At 57.3% G+C, this 13,591-nt stretch overlaps 1 protein-coding gene across 17 annotated transcripts in view; it reads left to right on the top strand.

Annotated features, from left to right (window-relative positions):
• The first annotated feature begins 5,054 nt into the window (after positions 1–5,054).
• Positions 5,055–13,591, top strand: part of ADGRB2 (adhesion G protein-coupled receptor B2) — a 36,087-nt gene continuing 27,550 nt past the window's right edge. For 13 of the 17 annotated variants that reach the window (XM_088790877.1, XM_088790875.1, XM_088790873.1 and 10 more), the window contains exon 1: positions 12,147–12,957. In XM_088790877.1, the coding sequence (XP_088647003.1) occupies positions 12,162–12,957 (796 nt within the window). In that variant the 5' untranslated portion in view covers positions 12,147–12,161. Of the gene's footprint in view, positions 5,483–12,146; positions 12,958–13,591 lie in introns of those variants that run through there. The other 4 variants (XM_088790879.1, XM_088790878.1, XM_088790874.1 and 1 more) reach the window with 4 other exon arrangements.

Raw genomic sequence — 13,591 nt, 5'->3', positions numbered from 1 at the left:
GAACCTGGACAGCCCACAGCTCTAAGTCTGAAAGGGGCCCACACTCATGCAGGTGACACCTCCCTGGGTCTGGCTCTGTGTGAGGTACGGCATCTTTATCATCTCATGTGACTCAGTCAGCTCTGTTAGGTTGTGACCCTTTTATTTCCATTTTACAGAAGAGAAAACCAAGGCTTAAAGAGCATAAGTGACCTGTCCAAGGTCACACACCCAGTGAGGGACAGAGGCAGAAGTCCAGATCTCTGTGATCACAGGGACAGAACTCTTTCTGCTTCATCACATGGTAACAGTAAAACACTGTTTGTTGGACAAACATCAATCAGGGATCACAGATTGGAAGCTTCATGAGGGCAGGGTTTTTGCTTATCCTTTCGCCATTCATTCACTCAACAAATATTTATTGGTTACCTGCCACATACTTGTCACAATGCTTTGTGCCAGAGGATCCAACTGTTAATGAATGGACAAGGTCCCTGTCTTTACAGAACTCATAGTCCAGTGGGGGAAACAGATGACATGTGTGTAAATAGATAACATATTTTCAGAGTAATGAGTGTAGGAAGGAAACACAAGGCCATGGAATGGAATGACTTGGGGAGTGGGGCATGGGTAGGGCTGCCTTAGAAGTATAATCAGGGGAGGCCTCCTAGAAGAGGTGATGTTGGAACTGAGACTTTTCTGATGAGAGGGAGTCAGCCATGGGAAGTGCTAGGGGAAGAAGGGCTTGGAGTTTTCTAAGAACAGCAAGGAGACCTGTGTTATCCGAGCATAGTGTGGGGTGGGGTAGAGGAGATGGCCCTGAAGAGGCTGGTAAGGGTAGTGGGAAGCCATTGGAGGGCTTAAGAAGAGGTGTCCTGATATACATGTTAAAAAGATGGCCTAGTAGGCTCCGGGAGAATGAATTGGGGTGGTGAGAAAGAAGTCGGAGCCCAGAGATTAAATAAGGGCGAGTCCAGGCACCAGATGACGGTGGCTTAGACTCTGGTATTGGCAGTGGGAATATGAAGAATGAATAGATTTGGGATATTTTGGGAGATAGAAGCAATGGGATTTACCAATGGCCTGGATCCCAGTGCCTAGAACATAGTATTAATAAATAACCAATAAATATTTTTGAATGAATGAGTGAAGGCACCTTTTTGGTGTCAGGCTGTTGTGTACACCCTCCAGTATAAGACGTGTGTGAAGATCACACAGGACTCTAAAGGTCTTCTGCACCCTCTGCCCTAGGGGGCAGGGACCCCAGAGGGCCCAGAATGTTGCATACAAACCAGGCACTGACCTTCTGGGAAGATTTGGCTGGGGAGCAAGTAATCCTCCTTTCTCTCCCTAATCTATAGCACCAAGAAAATGACAAACACCCAGCTTGGGTTGCACCAGGCTCTTAAGCCATTTGGCATCTGCAGCAGGAAAGATGGAAGCTGGATATGCAGGACTTCCCACTGGCAGAGAGGGCCAGTCCATCTTTTCCAAATTCCCCTCCAGCATCCATGACATCCAGAGCAACGAGTTTGGGCATCTGGGGCAGATGGTGGTAGAAGACCATCACGTGGATTTCGGTGTCTTTGGGGACATGTTAAGAGCTTCTGAGAGGTACCTGGAGTGGGGATGGGAGACTGAGCTTTGGATGGCCGTGGGTGGCCGTGGGTAACTGGCTAAGTGGCAAGAGAGGGTTGGAACTGAGGGAGGGGTGTTTCTAAGTCCCACTGGCTAGAAGGCAACCTGCCCAGGCTCTGGGCCAAATAAATCATTGGGAAGGGAAGAACATTTTCTCATCTGTTTAAAGGGCAACGAAGCATAGCAGAGGCTGGCCTAGCGTGAGGCAGGGCGGAGGCCAGGGTTTAGGCTCCCTTCGACCCACGATCCTCCCCTGAGCTGCTCCACTAAGAGTTGTGCTGCCTCCAGACTGGGTGGGCCAGTGGTGGTTGTTACTGCTAACAAAACTATGAATTAATTGGTAATAAAAATAATTTTAAAAGGCCCCTTTCAGAGGCATAGCTCTTACTAATCCATATCTTTTATCTTACTGGAGCCATCACTTACACCCAGGTGAGACCATTTACACCATTTCACAGATAAGGAAACAGAGGCTCAGAAAGCTGAAGGGACTTTCTCAAGGTCACCTAGAATGACAGTGTAAGAGCAGGGTAGAGAGCCTGACTTCTAGGTGCCCTTGTGTGATTGGTCCCATCAGCGGTTCCAGAGGAGTCACTGTCCTTTGCCCAGTCTGTGGGGAAAGGGGCAGGCAGGGGATGTCCCTCCACTCTGCCCAGCCCTTTGTGCTCAAGCTCTGGCTGGTGACCCTTCCCTCGCCCAGTCTCTGCTCCAGGCTCCCTGGCGGCCCTTCCTGGGGCTAAGTCTTGCTCTTTCCACCCCGCCTGGGCTGAGAAGTCATTTTTCTTCAACCAGCTGGATTTGAATATGGAAACGATTTGTAATTACTCTGAGTCCTCCCGGGCACCATTATCACCAAGTGAGTCTGGAAGGGCAGGGGCACCCGGGAAAGGAGGTGGGGAAGCCCTGATGCAGGGAGGCACCTTGGAGAGAGCCTTCCAGAGGTTTGCCTTAATCTAACCTGCTTCTACTCGACCCCTGGGAGGTCCTGCGTTCTCCACCCTGTTCCCAGAGCCCTTCCATCTTGCTGGTCTCCTCACTCTGCCCCCCTGAGCCCCCGGTATGGGGTCCCATCTCTGTCAGTCCTTCACTCTGTCTGACAATCTCTCTTTCCTAGGGCATACATTTTTGTGGCTGAAAGAATGGGGTCAAGAAGTCAGAGGGCTACCAAGGAACAGAGAAACAGACAAAACGCTGCTATTTCTCTGGAGCCAGCCCCTCCCATTACCCCCACACCCACCTGGATCCTGAGGGGAAGGAGAGGGCCTTAGGGATCCAGCTGCATCACATCTGCAAGAGACATGCCTGAGTTTCTCTGGGCTCTGGGTCTCTAGTATGCTAATGTCATGAATATTCATAAAGAAGAAGGCAGCTCCCTGAAGGAGTGGAAGGCGCTGAAGCTCTGGAGGACAGGGTCCTGGAGGCTTCTGAGCGCCAATCCTCATACCCTTATGGGTACCCCATGTCCCCATCATTCTGTCCACTTTTGCCCACCTCCTTGAGCCTCAGCCCCAGCAACCCCATTGTCCCTCACAATGCCTAAGTGAGGAGGCAGGGATCCCCACTGCCCTTGGGGTAGCTCTCAACACACCATGCAGATGGCAAGGCTGCCTGGTTTGACTTTCACAGCAGGGGCTGAGCCTCCAAACCCAAGGACACAGGGTAGGTGTTTGAGGGTAACCAGAAGAACCTGGGAGCTCTGCCTGCCAGTGCTAGGCCCAAGGCACAGGCCTCCTTGGGCTCCCACTGGGAAAGGAAAAGTGCCAGCCCTCCCTGCCTCATACAGCCTCATAAATTCCCTTAAGGTGACGGGTGAGATTCCTTCATCGCCCCTTATTACCTCCTTCCATTAAAGTCGATAATCTCTCACAATCACTCACAACAAATGTCATGGAGACTGCTGGAAGGGGGGAGGGACAGAGGGAAGGAAAAAGGGGCTTTTCTCTGCCTCTTCCTGGCACTGCCCTGAGGAGAGGTGGAGTCCTCTCATCCTGCCCCAGTCTCCAAGGTGACAGAACTTAAGGGGCTTCAGTGGAGAAGTGGGGTTGGGACTGAGTGGACTGGGGACTTCCTTCCTCCCCAGGTTTGGTCTTCCTGGCTGGAGAACCTTCAAAAAATAGGGTTCCTGAAATCCTATCCTCTCTGCAAAGCTGTCCCCCCACCACTGGCTCCTCCTTTGACCAGAGCCATCTGATTAACCTACTTGTCTTTGGCCGAAGTGGTGTGTCCCTGGTCTGCCCATCTTCTGATGGCAACATGCCCAGGCCACAAACTGCCTGACCAGGGCCCTGAGCCATGGGCATCTCCCTGGGTACCACCTTTATCATGTGGACTCTAGCCCAACCCAATTGTCCCTGGGCACAGTGCCAGGATGGGAGATGGGCGGGTCTGTATATTTCTGCTGCTTCTACACAGGCAGATGTAACATGGGGGCGCCCCTGCCACAGGGAAAGGCACTTGTGGGAATAGACAGGCATTCTGGAAAACATGTAACACACTGTACACGTGTAACATCCCGGTGCCTAGGGACATGCAACATTGCAGAGTTTACACCAGAGTATGCACCAAACATATCACACTGCAGTGTACATGTGTGGCTCCTATATACAAGTGACCCACAGCGCTCAGCACATATGTGGCACTTGTAAGCTTGCATGCAAATAGCATCCCTACCCACAGGATCCAGTAAGCACATGTTAACACACTGCATATGTGTAACAGTTGCATGCACAGAGCCAGACAACATTGCAGTGAACACAAAAGGCACCTGTATGCATAAGCATATGCAAAGTTCAGCGCACATGAGCGGCACCCACATGCACCGAGATATGCAATTTGCAATGCACAAGGTGGGGGCAAATGCTTCAGTCCCCAGGGCCCCTGAGACCCTGGCCACAGGAGATGGCTTCTGGCCTAGGATATCGCTGGAGGGGCGTCGCGGATCGCCTCATCCTGCGGTCCAGGAGACCGCGGGGCGGGGCGGGGGCTTACCCGGGGCTTCTCCCGCGCCGGCGCCTGGGGCCCAGGGCAGGGAGGGGAGGGTGCGCTTGGCTTGGCTGGCGCAGCTCCCGCTTTAACAGGAGGCGGCGCGCGTCGCCCCCGCCCTCCGCCCCTTCTCCCGCGGCTCCTCGCGCCCGGCCCGGCGCGCGCCCCCTCCCGGGCCCGGCCCGCGCAGGCGCCGCGTCCCGCCTCGGCCGTCACTCGGCCCGGTGCGCGCTGCGGGCAGCGGCCGGAGCGGCCGGAGGAACCCGGTTTGGCGGTGGCGGCGGCGGCGGCGCTCAGAGACCGAGGAGGATGCGGCGCCGGGTTTTAGAGCCTGGGGCTGCGGCCGCCGCCCGCGAATAGGAGGCGGTGCACGACGCGGGTGGTGATCCAGGCGGGGGAGCTGGGAGCGAGGGGTGGGGGTGGGGGGGCGGCGCGGCGAGGAGGCGGCGGCAGGAGCCCGCGCCCGGCCGGGTGCCCGCCCGCCCGCCCGCCCGGTGCTGCTCCGCGACGCCTCTTCTGCACCCACCGCTCGGCGGAGCGGGAGCCTCGGCCCTCCGCGCGGCTGCCGCGAGCTGCCCCGCGCTCGGCCAGGCCCCCGCCTAGGGATGGCAAACTTGCGCCCCGTGGTCGCCTCCGCCAGCGCCGGCCCCCGCTCCTGCTGCTGACGGCGCCCAGGTGAGTGCTCGGCCCCAAACCCTCATCCAGCCCCGCACCGAGCTCTCCCTGCATGGTTTTGAGTTTCCGCACCAGCCCGGACTCGGGGCGCTCGCCTAGCCCATCTCTGCTGAATTCTCCTCCGCCTGAATTGACTTCGTTCGGCACCTACCCATTCTTATCTTTTTGGAAACTTCCAACCCTGGGGCCGAGGCCCCCGTTATCCCTGGTGAGTCCCTTTTCTGTCCCCCTCCCCCTTACCCATCTTTGCTAAAGCGCCCCCAGCCCCTGCCCAATCCTGACCCAGACCTTACCCCCATCGTTGGCTCGAGCCTCTCTCTATCTCAGCTTGGATCCGGGCCGTGCGGCCCCCACCTTCATTAAAGCCCCTCTCTCCAACCTGCAGCTCGACTGTGTCGCCCCCTTTAATCACCTCTTCTCGTCTGGATGCCAGACCCTGCTCCTCGCCTCCACTTTATCTCTGCCCCGAGTCCTTCCTGTCCCCGTCCATGTCTGCCCATAGTTACTGCCTTTCCCCGCGCTGGTACCCGGACCATGCTTCCCGTCTTATTTCTATCGCTATTGCCCCCTCCCCCATATCTGTCCGGAGTCCCGCTATCCCTTGCCAATCTCTGCTTCAAGTCTCCTCCCCCTCAGCCGGGACTTGGGGCCGTGTCCCCCCTGTCTGCTCGGAGCCCCCACCTCTCTAGCCGGTATCTCAACTGGCCCCGCATGCCTGGCTCCCGTATCCATCTTTGTCCGGAGTCTATCTGTCCAACCCCCATCCCTCTCCTCCCACCCCCGGGACATAGAGCCAGGCACCAAACGCACTCTCCCGCAGCCCCGGGGCTGGCATGATAGGCAAGGGAGGGGATTATAGGCTGTGAAGTTGACGGCCACTCCCGCAGTCGGCTTGGTCCGAGGGAAGTCCTCCGCGCCGCGGCGGGTGCAGAGCAGGCGAAGGGTCTGGTACTGGCGGGGGGAGGGGCTCCGGGGCGGTGAGATACTGCCCGCCTGCCCGCCTTCCCAGCTGCCGGCCGGGCCCCTGGGCGTCCTCTGGCGCCCCCTGCCCTCCGCCCTGTACTCGCCGCCCCTTTCCCTCCCGTGGGCAACCCCAGGTTTCCGCAGCCGGAGCAGCAGCGGCGGCTGCGGGACTAGCACTGGGAAGTCCCTGGGGAGAGGAGGTTGGTTGGCGAGGCCGAGTGCCCCCACGTGCTGGCCCTACCAGAACAGCCTTGGTGGTCAGACCATATACGGGGGTGGGGGGGGAGGGGAGAATGGGGGGGTGGGGGGAGGGAAGGGCTCATCCTAGCAGCAATTCTGGAACTCTGAGCCATCAGGCACAGACCAGCAGGACTGGCCCCTGGATTTGAGATGGTCTGATTTGGCTTGTTTGGGCTTGGGCAGGTATTCTCAGGGAGCTTTTGTCTACCCCAGGGCAGTCCCCACATAGGGGTGAGGGTGGAGGTGGGCTCTGTCTGGCTTGAGCACAGGGTAGGCGGTAGGGAGTCTACCTGGCCCTGGGATAGAGCAGGTATCTGGGGAAGTGGTGAGGGTCAGTGTGGACTCTGTACAGGGTTTGGTGGTGGTGGAAGCCTTAGGGAAGGTCTTCCCTGGATCAAGACTAACAGAGATTTCCCTCTTTTCTTCCCTTGTCTGCCTTCTCTTCTCCTTCCCTCCCCCATTACTCTTTAGAAAGGAATAGGTCTAGCTTGGGGTGTGTGTGTGTGTGGTAGGCATTTCTATGACCCAAAGTGAGGTCCCAGCTGGTCTCTGTCTTCTCCCCCCGCCCCCCCCCCCCCAGATAAAAGAGCTGAGTAAGTAGTTAGAAACTCAGCTTTTGGTCAGATGACCTGGGTTCAAAAGTTGTGTGACCCGGGTGAGCTACATAACCTTTCTGAGCCTCAGTTGGCCCTCTATAAAATGGGTCAATAATAACGGCCACATATATTTGCTGGGAGAATGATTGTATATAGAGTGTCTGGCACCTAAAATGCTCAACAATGATAGGTGTGTTGGGCTGTTTGTCTTCAAGGCCAAGGTCAGGCCCCTATCCACTCATCATCCCAGAAGAGAAATGCAGAGCAGGTTCTAGTGACTTCACTACAACCCCTAGGATAATAAAGCCAGAAAATACTCAGCCCCCCAGAGTGGGTCCAGGGAGCCTGTGACTGTTAGTCCCCCCCCCCCTCGGCATCCCACTGGACTGCTCTGGGATCAGTTCTACTCAGAGGGGCACCAGTAAAAGCCAGACCAAGGTCTCTGAGGTCCTGGTTCAGGTGTAGAGGCTGGGAGGTGGAGTAAGTACTGAGAAGAAGCCCAAGCCAAAGTCCCCAAAGGTAGACTGCCTGTTAGGGGGCCCACGTGGGAAATCAGTCACAGAGGAGCATATGGGGCACAGAGGCACCTCTTCCTCCCCCAGGAGGTCAGCCGCCATCAGGTCTTTCCAGGGCAGTTACCGCTCCAGATCTCCAGATCAGAGTTAGGGGGCCACCTGGCCTAAGGGCCCCAAGAGTTTGAAAAACCTGGCTTTGGCGTGACTGGCTTGGTGAAAGGAGAGAGGGGACTCGGAACCGTGAGGCCGTTCTGGGCTGCCAGTCCTCTGGGTAGTGTGGTGTCCTGGGTCCCACCAGGGAGTGGCAGCCTCCCAGCCTCCCTCTTGCCCTGGCAGCCCTGACATTGGGGAACAAAAGCTTTCCGTTCCTGTAGCAACGGCGGCTCCAGCTGCTGCAAAGTTCCGGGGAGGCGGGCCGAGGGCGGCTGAGTCACCGCCCCCTCCCCCGCCGCCCGCGCGGCACCGCCCGGGGGGTCTGGGGGCCGCCCCTCATCCCCCTTCTTATGGTGTTCTGGAGGCTCCCGGAGCCCCCCTTCCCGGACAGAGACACCCTCTCTGCTAGTCCGAGAGAGAGGGGCCCGCCCTGGGGAAATCTCCTCCTTCCCCCGGTCCTGCCCACCAGCTCCAGAGGCTGGACCGAGGCTGTGCACCCTCCTGGGTGTCAGAAGTCCGGGAACGGGGATCTTGAGGACCCCAATCCCCAGCAGGTGCGTGGGCAGGGGACCCTGAGGCCCCAACTGGGGGTCCTCGCCCTCAGGTTGGCCTGAGCTGGGCCCCGCAGCAAGCTCCGGGGAGATGGAGGGTGAGTGACGGCCAGGCGAATTGGAGCTGCCAGGTGGATAAACGCGACGGATGTGCGCACCGCCGCACCCCCTCCCCCACTTGCCGCCCCTCCCCCGCCCGCGGCCCGGGCTCCCAGCTCCCCACCGCGCAGCACCCCTGCTCCCGGCTGGGCGATGGATAGGGGTCAATCCCGGGGATCCCTGGAGACCCAGCCCTTGCCTTGAGTTGCCACCCCACCGCCTCCCACCCCATAGTCTTGTCCTAGCCCTTCTAGCATATGCGAAAACCTCCGATTCCCCCTTTCGTTCAGAAGGGAAGCCAGAGGCTGGGCGGACCTGTGGGGTCTGGGAGGAAGGGGGCCTGAGTGTGCTTGGGCAGAGGGTGAGATTCCCAGGTTTGCTGGGAGGAAGCAGGTATGCAGTGAAGGTAGCGGGAGGAGAGGGAGGTGGTGGTCCCTGAGACTGAGATTACCCTCTCCAGCAACTCACCCATCTCAGCCCACTGAGGTCCTGAGGGAAGTGGTCTTTTGATTATCCTCTCCATTAACCTCCTGACCCAGGAAGTTCTTCCTCAGAGCTGACCTCCGTGTCTCTCCTCTCTAGCTATTGTGCAAGGCAGGTTTGTGGGCTTACTGGGCTTGGAGGTGGCAAAGCCACTCTTGTGGTTCAACCCAAAGAGTCTTCCCAGAGGCAGTGGTTGACCTCAGCAGGAAAGAAGGGAGAGTTTGTGAGTTTCTGGTAAGAGGAAGGGGAGGAGGGAAAGGGAACTTGTGAGCCCTCTCCCTGTGCCAGGTTCTGTGCCGGGAACTAACTGGGAAGCTGAATGAGGAGGATGCAATCCTGAGGGCAGGGATCACCGTCTCCGATCCAGAGTGGGAAACAGGCTCAGGGAGGTCAATCACCACTAATAACCACTTAGGCTGCCTGAGAGGCAAAGATCCTTCTAGGTCTCTTCCCAGGGGAGGCTCTCTCTGACCTAGCTTGGAATTGGGCTCCTTGTCTTATTTTGTGAGTGGGGAGTGATATAAAGAGGGGCCCCATATAAAAAGGTCTAGGTCACAGCAGGAACGGTGAGGGTTATACCCAGAGTGAAATTCAAGAATTGGTGTGAAGCGGATAGCTGAAGGAGACTGAGTAGGGGAGGGGCTTGGGCAGGTTTTAGAGGTGGCTCAATTCTGGAGAAGCCAGGCTGTGGCTCTGAAGGATGTGGACCGAGTGCTTCTTGATGGGTCAGGGCTCTGGAGTAGGGGACAATGGAGGCCCAGAAGGTGGGGAGTCTGAGCCCCCAGCTTCAGGGACGCAAAGGAAAGAGCAGCAGGTCAGATCCTGCCTGACACTTAGCTGTCATATGCTGAGCCTGAGAGAACCAAATACCTGTGTGTATTCAGAGAGTACGTTTGCATCTCTGCCTATGCGAACAAACATCTGGCTCTTTATACCTTTGTACATGTGAGTGTGCACAATCCTGTGTGCCTGTGAGTTTATACATCAGCGGTCCACACTCATCTCGGTGCATGTGTGTGTGTTCACACGCAGAATGCCTGCGATCGCCTGTCTAAACATGCATCTGTGCATACATGCTTTTGTGTGCAGGCCTGCAGGGCACAGGGATGTTCAAGGCCACATGTGTCGGTGTCTGTGTGGGGAGATTCCCCGCCTGCTCTAAGTGGGGGAGGCGAGGCCAGTTATAATGAGCTCCCACCTCCCCTCCACTGAGCCCCAGCCATGGCCTGAATTTTGCAGCCTGCTTAAAAATAATTGGGGGCAGCCAGGGGATTGGATGTCACTCACCATCAGCCGCTGCCTTTGCTGGTGCTGCAGCAGGCTGGGCAGGGTGAACAGTTTGGGATAGGCATGATGTGGGGCGGGGAAGGCCAGGATCCCTTTTTCAGCTCTGGGGGGACAGTGGAGGCACAGCCTGTTCTGGCATCTGCTGAATAAACTCCAGGTGGATCTTTGGAGGAGCGTGGGGTGGCTCCTCCCAAGTAAGTGGGGCTGTCTTGAACTTGCTTCCCTCTATTTCTCTCTCATCCCCCTGTGGTTGGGGAGCGGCAAGTGCTTGTTTGTGGTGAGGCCTTGAGCCTGGCTCAGAGTTGCAGCATGTGGTAGCTGGGGCAGTGAGGAGCTCTGTGGATGCTGCACAGGGATTAGAATTCTGGGGTTTTAATTCCTGTGCTGCCCCCCCCCCGGCCCCCAGCCCCACCTCTGGCCACTCTTTAGACTTCTGAACAGCCAAGAGAAATCTGTCCTTGGGAGCAGCTTTGTCTTGGGAAAATCTAGCCATATCTGTGCATTTCCTATGTTTGTAATGCAGTACCCAGAGCTAATGGCTTGTCCATTGGTCCTGAAGCCTGAGCAAGGCAGGGGATGGAGCAAGAGGCTATTGGTGGATGAGAGAGAAACTTGCTCTGGGGCCTCAGACCCTGGACTCCATCCGTTCCCAGCTCGGCCACTCTTGTGTGATCTTGAGCAGGTTGCCTCCCCTCTCCGAGCCTCATCTTTTTTCCTCTAATGTGGAACAACCAGGCTCTAGGGGCCCATCCAGTTCTGTGAGCTATGCTGTGGGCATGGAGGAGGGAGGCAGTGTGGATGGCTTTGGGGGCAGGGCTGGAAGTGGGGCTGAGCCGGCCCAGGCACCAGGCTCCGTTTTCTGGACAGCTGGAATAGAGAGGCTGGGCAGGCTCCGGGCGGAGGTTCTCTCCTGGCAGGTGGAAGGGCACCTGTAGGAGCCCCGCCAACCAGCCCTTGTCCACTTTGGCCTAACTGCCCTGTGTGTCTGTTAGGGTTGGGCTTGGGCCTTGTTGCTCTTCCACACCTAGAGGACATTCACGCCTGCTGGGAGCTCAGCTTAGGGCAGCATTTTGAGGGGAAGGTGGAAATCAGTGAACTCTGGTCCTTCACTCTTAGGTGCTTGAATACTTATGAGATGCATGAACCATCCCTGGGGAGATAGCAAGGGACAGAGGGCAAGACTGGTGGTGTGGACTTTCAGGCCAGGGCTATGGGAGCTAACAGCAGGGAGATGGCATGGTGGCCGCACTGGGGGTAGCAGGCTCTGAGCCAGGTCTTGGATGGTAGCCCCATGGTGGGTGGGGAAGAGGGGTTTGAGGAGAATTACTGCACCCACTTTGCAGATGCCGTTCCCACTTGTTTCCACTAGGAAATCCACAACAGCGATACTCTTGACGTTCATACTTGCGACGCTCTCCCATGGGCATGGCTCAGGTTGTGTGCAGTCTCTGGCACACTGGCGGTAATGCCTCCCCTTTCTCTCCCACTCGGTAAAGCAAGTGAGTGAGAATGACATTGTTCTGGGAATAACCTTGAATCGCTCTGAGTTATAAAAAAGCAAATCGTTGTCAAACATCACTGCTTTGACAATTACTGTTGGATTACGCATGACACGCCTCACAGCTGATCACGACACACTGCGACTGAGATCAACAGTTCTGGAGAATACAAGTTGGGTGGTGGGGATGGGACTGGATCTGAATGTCAAGCTGAGATGCTTGTGGTTGACGGGACTATAGGATAATAGTAACAACGAAAACAACAACTACAACGAATGTTTCTTAAGGGCTTGTAAGATGCCAGGCACTCTCCCAACTGCTTTCATTCTACAGGTAAGGAAACTGAGGCTCAGAGAGGTCAAGTCCCTTGTCTAAGATCACACAGGAGGTCTTAACCATGAGGCCCACTACCTGCAGCTAGCCACAGGAGGTTCAGAGCCCATGCTGGCTGTGCCTGGGACCACTGACCACTGTCTCTCTCCACAGGGCAAGGGACATAGGATGACCCCAGCCTGTCCCCTCTTACTATCTGTGATTCTGTCCCTGCACCTGGCCACCGCCTTCGACCCTGACCCCAGTGCCTGCTCCGCCCTGGCCTCGGGCGTACTCTACGGGGCCTTCTCGCTGCAGGACCTCTTTCCTACCATCGCCTCAGGCTGCTCCTGGACCCTGGAGAACCCTGACCCCACTAAGTACTCCCTCTACCTGCGCTTCAACCGCCAGGAAGAAGTGTGTGCCCACTTTGCCCCCCGCCTGCTGCCTCTGGACCACTACCTGGTCAACTTTACCTGTCTGCGGCCTAGCCTGGAGGAAGCAGTGGCCCAGGTGGAGTCGGAGGTGGGGCGGCCAGAGGAGGAGGAGGCAGCAGCAGGGTTGGAGCTGTGTGGCGGCTCAGGCCCCTTTACCTTCCTGCACTTCGACAAGAACTTCGTGCAGCTGTGCCTGTCAGCTGAGCCCTCGGAGGCCCGGCGCCTGCTGGCGCCCGCGGCCCTGGCCTTCCGCTTTGTCGAGGTCTTGCTCATCAACAACAACAACTCCAGCCAGTTCACCTGTGGTGTGCTCTGCCGCTGGAGTGAGGAGTGTGGCCGCGCTGCCGGCAGGGCCTGTGGCTTTGCCCAGCCAGGCTGCAGCTGCCCTGGTGAGGCGGGGACCAGTCCTGCCACCAGCACGTCTCCAGGTCCGCCTGCCGCCCACACTCTGTCCAATGCCCTGGTGCCTGGGGGCCCAGCCCCACCTGCTGAGGCTGATTTGCACTCGGGGAGCAGCAATGACCTGTTCACAACTGAGATGAGATATGGTGAGTCTGAGCAGCACCCGAGTGGGGTACGTGTGTCCCGGGGCCTGAGGTGCCTGCTGGTGCCCATCTTGGCAGATCCCGGGGCCGTTCATATAGTCATTCACTCATGTCACCTGTGTCCAGCCTTGTCCAGATGTTGGGGTCAGCAAAATGGATTGGGGTCAGGCCTCCCTCTTGAAGAGTTTGCAGTTTAGGTGGATGAATGGGGGCACTGAAGAGACAACACAGCATGATAAACCCAGGGAGGGGTTCCCCTAATGGGCCAGTCAGGGAAGGCTTCCTGAAGGAAGTGATACAGGAGCAGAGATCTGAAGGACAAGTGGAAGTGAGCCAAGCCCAAGGAGTGATGAGGGCTTTCCAGGCAGAGGGAGCAGAGTGTACAAAGGCCCAAAGCTGGGAGTGACCGTGGTAGGCCCTGGCACTGCAAATTGACAAGTTTGCCTGGAGGCTGGAGTAGGCAGGGAGCAGCGACGTGTTCCTGTCCACATGGGTCACTGATTTTTGGCAGTGGCGCCAGGGTCAAGGCAAAGGGAGGAGCAGAAGAATGTGCCTGGGTGAAGAGATTTGAGGCTGCCTTGGAGGGCTGAGCTGGCTCAGCTCCCAGGGTCCCTTGCCTCCCCCTTCTGGACCCGTG

Source organism: Rhinolophus sinicus, chromosome 14, assembly GCF_057876585.1.
Source record: "Rhinolophus sinicus isolate RSI-liver-muscle chromosome 14, RSI-T2T, whole genome shotgun sequence".
NCBI lineage: Eukaryota > Metazoa > Chordata > Mammalia > Chiroptera > Rhinolophidae > Rhinolophus > Rhinolophus sinicus.
The sequence above is the reverse complement of the archived record's forward strand: the minus strand, read 5'-3'. Positions and strand labels throughout refer to the sequence as shown.